This window comes from Alligator mississippiensis, chromosome 4 (assembly GCF_030867095.1).
Source record: "Alligator mississippiensis isolate rAllMis1 chromosome 4, rAllMis1, whole genome shotgun sequence".
Taxonomy (NCBI): domain Eukaryota; kingdom Metazoa; phylum Chordata; order Crocodylia; family Alligatoridae; genus Alligator; species Alligator mississippiensis.
Genome location: NC_081827.1, coordinates 45,572,816 through 45,582,669, shown reverse-complemented (window position 1 = coordinate 45,582,669; position 9,854 = coordinate 45,572,816). Strand labels below are relative to the sequence as shown.

Genomic DNA, 9,854 nt, shown 5'->3' with positions numbered 1-9,854 from the left:
ATGTGACGGACATCCTAGGATTAAAGTTCTGTATACAAGAAGTTATGAGGAGGAGGCTAGGAATGGATGGAATATTATGGTGGTATTGAACTACTAATAAATATTTCTGTTTTCTCACTCTTTTTAAAAGACAGTTCTTCCTACAGCAGTCAAATCATTCCTTGCTACACTGTAATCTGCACAAGAAGTGGCAAGAAAAACAATTCCATTTCATCAAGACTATGTTCCTGGCTGTGATGTTCTGTGAACACTTAGCTTCAGTTCCAATTAATATAATTAATTCACAGGGTCTTTTGGTTGGCTAAATGTGAGCACTTTATTTTGGCTCAGTGCCATTAAGCACAGTACAAAGAGTACAAATAGTTGAATTTCTGTTGCACGTTGCCTTTTCTGATATCTGCTGGACAGGAAGATGTTAGAGCCATCAGTTTACATCATCATAGGTGGATCTGTGAAAGCTCTTCCAAGTTCATTTTGTAGGAGGCTGGCAAATTCTTTGTTGCAATCTGCTTATGGATCTTGAAGCTCAGAAATGGTCAGGTTCAACTCAGCCTGTTTCCGTGACTGAATTTCACTGCCAACAAGAATAAATAAGGGATGCAGTTAAGCAGGAAATGAATTAAACTGAGTAAGCTGCTACAACGTAGGGCCAAGTATAGGTACCCAGCAGCTAGCTTAAATGATTGGGTTGTTTGCTGGAATTCTTGCTAGGAGCTTTTGGAAAAAAATCCTCTCTCTAATGTTATGGAGCTGTCACTGTAGTTTCAGGGCTGCAGTAACATGCTGGCCTATTATGTTCTTCCTTCCTGGGAGAGGGTAGTGGATAGATAGGCATAGTCATAGATACATCAGCATCATTCCTGTTCCTCCTCCATCTCCTGGACTCTCAGATACAGAATCCCTGATAAAAGAGCTGTGTAGTGCAGATTTTAGATACCTTCTAAACACCGTCCTATTCTTCTATTTGGGCTGAGTAATGGTCAGTATTTAACTAATTGTTATTGTTCCTTATGTTGTAGCTGCAACCTAAATATATATTTTTGAGTTGAAGATAAAATTCATAAAACAGGTAAAACCTTTTCTTCCAAAGCATTTTAGTTTGGTTGCTTTATATATTGTATGTTGGATAATATAAGTTTCCCTCGCTTTATGCTGTACATGTATTCCTGGAAAACAGCACAAAACTCAAATTTGCATAAAGGGAACCCACTTTACAACATAACAAATAGGGATATGTTCAAAGAACTCAGTGGTACTGACCCATTTCTACCACTTTTACAAGACAATTTTGGTATTCACCAACAGCAGATAGCACACACAAGCACACAATGCTGGTGAAAGTTTAGATGGTGGGGATGGCAACTATAGAAACACGTGTTGCAGACAGTGAGCATAGATCCACGCAGGAGACTATATTGTGGTGTGCGTCACTCCCACAATGCACCACACAAAGCAGCTGACTGAGCTTTCCCACACCGATCGCATAAGAGTGAGTTTACCTCGCTGTGGCAGGGTACTGTTTGTGCCTGCCACTTTAAGGGCCCGGCCAAGCAGCCAGCAGGTGCTTGATTGCAACTGCCATTTTAGATCTTTGGCCGCCTATATAAACAGAGCATTTTGCTGCTGGCAGGCCACGCAGTAACATTGCCTGTCTGCAAGGCTGCATGGAACAACCTGGAGGTAAGTGCAGGAGCTGTAGGGGATGGTTTGGAGGCTCCTGGTCCTGATCATGACCTAAAACTGCACCCTGCCAGGAGTGGGTGGCCTGGTGGAGCTCTCAGTGGCATGGGAGCCCCCAGGAAATACCCGGCCAGTTACCACCCCGGTGAAGGGTGGGTTGGGGCACCTTAATAACCCCAGATCCCACAACTGGCTGGGTTACCCACTACCCAGGAGTTCAGAAGGTGGACCCAGAAGTGAGAGTGGAGCGATAGAATCAGAAGCCTGGCTTGGGATCCCCCGACTGGTCAATGCTGGGGCCGGGACCGGAAGGTGGACCGCCCGAGTGGAGGGATCCAGTAAGGGTGTAGACTGGAGGATTCTGGGGCCCAGTGTGGGGCTGGTGAGATGAACAACTCTGGATGCCATTTGCAAGGCTTGGGCTTCAGTGTAGGGGAGGAACAGAGCCACAGATAGTGTCCCTTGGCATCGGGGCAAGAAATGGGCAGCCTCCCACCTAATTAACATCTTAATTAGATAACAACAAGACGTGGCAGGAGAGAAGGCAGGCGGTTGCCCCAGAACAGGTGGGCGGGGCAATTGGTAGGTGGGCCCCGAGAAGGCCCCTTGTTACACTCGCATATAACAAATTTTTGGTATAAAAAGGGTCATTGCATAACAGCAAATGCACACATACAGAACCTGCATAAAGCGAGGTAAACTTGGAGATTCATAGATTCATAGATGTTAGGGTAGGAAGGGACCTCAATAGACCATCGAGTCCGACCCCCTGCATAGGCAGGAAAGAGTGCTGGGTCTAGATGACCCCAGCTAGATGCTTATCTAACCTCCTCTTGAAGACCCCCAGGGTAGGGGAGAGCACCACCTCCCTTGGGAGCCCGTTCCAGACCTTGGCCACTCGAACTGTGAAGAAGTTCTTCCTAATGTCTAATCTAAATCTGCTCTCTGCTAGCTTGTGGCCATTATTTCTTGTAACCCCCGGGGGCACCTTGGTGAATAAATACTCACCAATTCCCTTCTGTGCCCCTGTGATGAACTTAAAGGCAGCCACAAGGTTGCCTCTCAACTTTCTCTTGCGGAGGCTGAAAAGGTCCAGTTTCTCTAGTCTCTCCTCGTAGGGCTTGGTCTGCAGGCCTTTGACCATACGAGTGGCCCTTCTCTGGACCCTCTCCAGGTTATCCGCATCCCTCTTGAATTGCGGCGCCCAGAATCGCACGCAGTACTCCAACTGCGGTCTGACCAGTGCCCGATAGAGGGGAAGTATCACCTCCTTGGACCTATTCGTCATGCATCTGCTGATGCACAATAAAGTGCCATTGGCTTTTCTGATGGCTTCGTCACACTGCCAACTCATGTTCATCTTGGAGTCCACTAGGACTCCAAGATCCCTTTCCACTTCCGTGCCACCCAGCAGGTCATTCCCTAGGCTGTAGGTGTGCTGGACATTTTTCCTCCCTAGGTGCAGCACTTTGCATTTCTCCTTGTTGAACTGCATTCTGTTGTTTTCTGCCCACTTGTCTAACCTGTCCAGGTCTGCTTGCAGCTGTTCCCTGCCCTCCGGCGTGTCCACTTCTCCCCATAGCTTTGTGTCATCTGCAAACTTGGACAGAGTACATTTGACTCCCTCGTCCAAGTCACTGATGAAGACATTAAAGAGTATCGGTCCAAGGACCGAGCCCTGCGGGACCCCACTGCCCACACCCTTCCAGGTTGAAGCCTGTAGTTAATATTTTGTACATATCTTCACTTAAATCCATGTGTAACAGGGTATTTGATGCACACCTGTCTCTTAAGGAGGAGAGCTTGCCTGGGGAGCAGCCTGCAAGTGTTGAGGGGAGCTGATTAGGTAGCCAGCTGACTGGAAGGAGGCCAGGCTTAAGGCATATAAGCCTAGGGCCAGAGCTGGTCAGACACATTTCCTGAGTGCCACAAGCAGAGTGCTCCTTACAGCAGGGCTCTTGATAACAGCAAAGCTGGGTAAGCAGAGCCCAATACTCAAGGGAAGCTGAGCAGACCTTAGAGGAGATAGGGCTGGGAACAGAGGGGCCAAAACCCAGCGCCCGAGAAGGCTAGTGATGAAAAATGACTGGTGGTTGAGGAAGGGACAGAAGGTGAGGCATGGAGGTCCTAACTGGTCCAATGAGAGAGACAGAGCAGGGGACAGAAGGATGAAGGCTATGGGGCCCAGAGGCAGAGAGCCAGAGCCCATTGAGGGGTAGAGTAAGGGGGCAGGGCAGGCCTTGGAAGAGATGGGCCTGAGGCCCACAGAAAGAGAGAGAGAACCCAAAAAGGACTAGGAGAAGGTCCAGTGCCTGGGGGGCCAGAAGAATCTGGTGCCCAGGTGGGGACTAGGCACATAAAACAGTCCAGTGCTTGGGAGGGGACCAGGAGGGTATCGTTCCCAAGGGGGACTAGGGCATAGGAAGAGAGTCTGTGCCTGAGGAGGGGACCAAGAGGGTCCGGTGCTCAGAGGGGACTACTCTAGGGTTTAGGGTCTGGGACCCCGTAGTCCATGAAGGGCATATGTCAGCAGATCACCTGCAAGGCTTGGGAGTGGGTATTGGAGAGGCTGGAGCCCAAGAAAATAGCCCTTAAGGCAATGACCATGAGCACCTGTGGTCTTAAGAGTAAGACCAGGCTTGGGAAGACCTGTGGCAGCCTCCCTTTTATAAATAACAACATCAAGGCATGGTGGGTGAGAGAGGCTCTAAGGGGAGCCAAGTTGACTGAGAGGTCACCAAGGAACATTGTGGCCACTCCTGGGATGAGCACTTGCTATACCATGTCTAACAGTGTAGCTGAATGCAGTAGCAAAGTTCCTCTTGTGTTCCAAGGCTAGACCTTGTGTTAAACTTTTTGCTACAGTCTCATCCGGGGCAGGCAATTATTTCGGGTGGAGGGCCACTTACTGAGTTTAGGCAGGCCATGCGGCCCTCGGGTGGAGGGCCGCATGACAGGCAGCCAGAGGCAGACAAATATGAATTTTCTAAATTTTTAGGGGCCTCGTGGGCCAGATAGAATGGCTTGGTGGGCCGCATCTGGTAATCAATAAAACTTATGTGTATTCGATACTAACGTAATTATATTGTATTCGACAGAAGACAGAGCATGCTGGGACTATAGGGACTAACTCATTTGGAAGCATATGCTTTCTTAAGCAACAGCATACATTAATATTGGACAAAAAGCTGCATCACGACGAGAGAAATGATTGGGTGGGATGGGCTTCACCTTTCCCCCAAAGGTAAGCGTGTGTTCTCTTCTAGGTTGGCGGATCTCCTCCGGCGGGCTTTAAACTAGGCTTGTCAGGGGACAGGGAAGATGAGGGTGGAGGAAGCCTTGAACCAAAAAACCAAGAGACACCCACAAGGACAGCCCAGCCTAAACTGACGATGAGCAGAACAAATACCCAGGTAAGAAACGGGCCCGGGTAGTACTGAGATTAGGAGGCCAGTGCACACATCTTCAGGAGGCCTCAAATGCCTCTACACAAATGCTCGTAGTATGGGGAACAAGCAGGAGGAACTTGCCCTCCTGCTGGCTGACACCAAGCCAGACATAGTGGGGCTCACAGAAACATGGTGGGACCCAACGCACGACTGGGTGGTGAATATCAAGGGCTATAAGCTGTATAGGAGGGACAGGACAGGGAGGAAAGGTGGGGGTGTGGTGCTCTACATCAAGGAGAAATACACATCCTCAACGAGTAGCACAAGGTCAGATGAGGGGCACACTGAAGTGCTCTGGGTTAGAATACAAGGGAGTCGAGGGGAAAGGAACTTAAAAGTGGGGACCACCCAACCAAGGGGAAGAGCTAGACCGGGAATTCTTAAGTCAGCTCACAGAGGTAGTTAAGTCAAAAGATGTGGTCATCATGGGTGACCTGAACTTTCCAGACATCTGCTGGGAAGAGCAGTCAGCCAGGTCTGACAGCTCACGTAGGTTCCTAGCCGAGATACAGGACCTCCATCTAACTCAAGAGGTGCACAGCCCCACCAGGGGAAACGCCTTGTTGGATCTGGTGCTGGCCACAGGCGATGACCTCGTGGTGGGGCTGCAGGTGCTTGACCACCTGGGCGACAGCGATCATCGCCTGCTGGAATTCACCATCCAGCGCAAGGTGGCAAAAGCCAGCAGCAAGGCAGCAGCCCTGGACTTCAGGAGGGCGGATTTCAATGAGGTAAGAAGAATAGTTGGGGAAGTAATGAGGTCCTGGAGGGGAGGGGAGTCGGGTGTCCAAGAGGAGTGGTCGATCCTTAAGGAGACGATCCTCCATGCCCAAAGGGAGGTAATCCCAACAAAGGTCAAAGGGGGCAAGAGGGTGCAAGAGCCCCCATGGCTCACCAAAAGCATACGGGAATGCCTCCTGGCTAAAAGGGAGGCGTACACCCAATGGAAGGGAGGGGCCATCACCAGGGAAGACTATACCACGGTAGTTCGGGGCTGCAGGGGGGCAGTCAGGAAGGCAAAGGCGGAGATGGAACTGGGAGTAGCTACCTGGATTAAGGACAACAAGAAGTCCTTTTTTAAATACATAGGGGGGAAAAAGAAGGTACCCGGTAACCTGGGGCCTCTGCAAGACATGCTAGGAAATCTGGTTGTCACACCAGACGACAAGGCTAGCCTATTTAACGATTTCTTTGCCTCCATTTTCCTCAACAGGGACCAGATCAGCCCATCCGCCAGGACCCCCTCAGGCCCCAGGGGAGGTGCACCCAGGCCCAGGGTCAGTGAGGATCTAGTCAGGGAACTTCTGGAGGGACTGGACGTATTTAAATCAGCTGGTCCTGACGATCTCCACCCCAGAGTGCTGAGGTAATTAGCAGAGGTCATTGCGAGACCCCTGGCATGGCTTTATGAGCACTCGTGGTGCTCTGGTGTGGTGCCAGAGGACTGGAAAAGGGCCAATGTGGTCCCCATTTTCAAAAAAGAGAGGAAGGAAGACCCAGGGAACTATAGGCCAGTTAATCATACATTGATCCTGGGTAAGCTTTTTGAGAGACTTATCCTGGTGCACGTCCACGAGGGGCCAGCAGGGGAGATTATGCTTAGGGGCAATCAACACGGGTTCATTAGAGGCAGGTCCTGTCAGACCAACCTGGTGGCCTTCTATGACCTGGTCACAAAATCCTTAGATGCAGGGGTAGCAGTGGACGTAGTCTTTCTGGACTTCAGGAAAGCCTTCGACACTGTCTCTCACCCCATTTTCATTAAAAAACTTGGGGACTGTGGTGTTGACACCTACACAGTCAAATGGGTCGCTAACTGGCTGGAGGGCCGCACTCAGAGTGGTTGTGGAGGGGTCATTTTCGACCTGGAGGGATGTGGGCAGTGGGGTCCCCCAGGGCTCGGTCCTTGGACCCGCACTGTTCAACATCTTCATCAGTGACTTGGACGAGAGGGTAAAAAGCACCATTTTCAAATTTGCTGATGACACTAAGATGTGGGGGGATGTGGGCACGCTAAAAGGGAGAAATAGGCTGCAATTGGACCTAGACAGGTTACAGGGGTGGGCGGATGAGAACAGGATGGGTTTCAACACTGACAAGTGCAAGGTGCTGCACCTGGGGAGGAAGAATCAGCAACATACCTACAGGCTGGGGAACTCCCTTCTCATCAGTGCAGAGGCAGAAAAGGATCTTGGAATCATTATTGATGCCAAAATGAACATGGGCTGACAGTGTGGGGACGCGGTCAGGAAGGCCAACCACACCTTGTCATGCATCCACAGATGCATCTTGAGCAGGTCCAAGGAGGCGATCCTCCCCTCTATGCTGCACTGGTCAGGCTGCAGTTGGACTAGTGCATCCAGTTCTGGGCTCCGCACTTCAGGAGGGATGTGGACAGCATTGAGAGGGTCCCGAGGAGGGCCACCTGCATGATCAGGTGGCAGCAGGGCAGGCCCTACGGGGAGAGGCTAAGGGACCTGAACTTGTTCTGCCTCCACAAGAGAAGCCTGAGGGGGGATCTAGTGGCCTGTTACAAACTAGTCAGAGGGGACCAGCAGACATTGGGGGAGTCCCTGTTCCCCCGAGCACTACCAGGAGTGACTAGAAATAATGGTCACAAGCTGGCAGAGGGTATTCAGACTAGACATCAGGAGGCACTACTTCACTGTCAGAGTGGCTAGGATCTGGAACCAACTTCCAAGGGAAGTGGTGCTGGCTCCTACCCTGGGGGTCTTTAAGAGGAGGCTAGATGAACACCTTGCTGGGGTTGTTTGACCCCAGTGCTCTTTCCTGCCATGGCAGGGGGTCGGACTTGATGATCTGTCAAGGTCCCTTCCTGAAAGTTGCCTGCTACTATTACAGAGGATTGGAATACCAAATAGGAATAATTGAAGATTGAATTAAAATAAAAAAGGAATGAGATTTCATAGTACACAGGTCATGATCTTAAAGACTAATGAGCATATATGTTATTTTCAGGATGCTCATTGGTTGGCAACACAGGAGAAGAAAGACAGGCCTGTATGTGTTAACTGATCATAGGATGACTAAGAGCCTTCAGTGTGATGTAGCCTTAAAAAGCAAATAAAATCCTAGGCTGTATCGGGCAAAGCACTTCCAGTGGAGCTAGAGAAATATTGATGGGATTCCACAAGGTAATGATGAGATATGGGCTTGTTTAACTTAGTAAAATAAAGGATGAGAGGAGATGTACAATCAATCCCTTCAATTAGATCAAAATAGTAACCTGAGAGAGAACGTTTGTGAGCTAAATGACAGTGCTGGCACAAGACCAAATGGATATAAACTGGACATGGAAAAAAATTAAGGTGGAAATTAGAAGAGCTTTTTTTAATTGGAAGAGAAGTAAATTATTGAAAAGACTTTCCAGTAGGAATGGAGGGTGGTGAAACAACCTAACCCAGGGGTGATCAGCATCCAGATTCTCTTTAAACTGCCAATCTCTTACATTCATTCCTTAATTCATCTTTCTCTTCCACTGTTGCCTTTGTTCCTTAATTTGTCTCTCTTCCGCAAAGCCTGTACCTCCTCTTGGGACTGAATTGCTATACCCTGTGCTCCCTCAGCAGCCATCCAAAGAGCCTACCTGGCTGCTGCTTTTCTGTGTTTTCCTGGTCGAGGCTTACCACCAGTAATATACAACATGTATGCCTTACATGCATCTTTTAGTCCATCCACTCTGTGAAAAGCCCCAGGCTTTCATGGATCAAGTATCTTCCACTTCACTCACTGAAACAACAAACTCTCCTGCTCCTCCTTCTCTTTTGGGCATATATTGGGTGTTGTCATTGTACAGAAGGCAACTATCCCTCTTAATTCCACAATGAAACTCTCTCTCTCTTTCAGAAGCATGCCCACGGGACAAACAACAATAATATTTTCTCAGTGCCTTAATCTGCAAAGGTTGTGATCCTTTCAACAATAAACCTGTCTCCTCATGAGACTGAATACCACTCCTATTTCCAACAGCTCTACATTCATGAAAGGGTTAATCCTCATTTACTGACTGCATTCTTCACCACCTGTTAGCACCAATGTCTCCCAGATAGTGCTAAGGGATCCTTAATGCACAATTAACCTTTAAATGGAATGTGAAATATGAACACAGACAACTCCATGTCCTAAAATCAAAGTCTAACTTTATTATGCATAACAAATACTATCTTAGCAGTTTCTATATTCAGAGAGAGGAAATCATTCAGTACAATAATCTCACCCAATCCCAGATGTTATTTTGCTCAACAGAAAAGACAGCCCCTCAGTTCCTGGAAGCAAAGAGTACCGTTGTTGGCTGGGATGGTTCAGACAGGTATTGAAGACTGGATTTATGATGATGACAACAATGCCTAACTTTCTTGCTGCCCCCTTTTATGCTTTTCTTCAACTTCACTCCTTCAATGACTCTTTGCTTTTGTATTGGTCTCCCTGCGGTCAGCATACTGTCTAGTCTTTTATCCTGTCAACATATTCCTTTGTTCAACAGACCCATCACGAGCACACCTCTTAATTTGGCCTTTTTCTGGTGTCTTACTTTGGGCATTGTCCATTGGTCTCCCTTATCACATTTCATTAACATATCCAATTATTTCATCCCTCTGATTCATCTGGTTAGTGCCAAGTTCAGTTAATTTGAGCTGGTAACAAGGCCATTGCTATGTTATGTTAAAAGAACTTCTCACAGTGATTTAAAAAAAAAGAAAAGAT

General features: G+C 48.5%; 1 protein-coding gene across 1 annotated transcript; it reads left to right on the top strand.

Annotated features, from left to right (window-relative positions):
• The first annotated feature begins 3,423 nt into the window (after window positions 1–3,423).
• Window positions 3,424–9,370, top strand: LOC132249993 (uncharacterized). Its single transcript, XM_059725937.1, has 2 exons — window positions 3,424–6,495; window positions 8,109–9,370. The coding sequence occupies exons 1-2, from the start codon at window positions 5,555–5,557 to the stop codon at window positions 8,215–8,217; spliced, it is 1,050 nt and encodes a 349-aa protein (XP_059581920.1). The 5' UTR covers window positions 3,424–5,554; the 3' UTR covers window positions 8,218–9,370.
• Window positions 9,371–9,854: the final 484 nt, after the last annotated feature.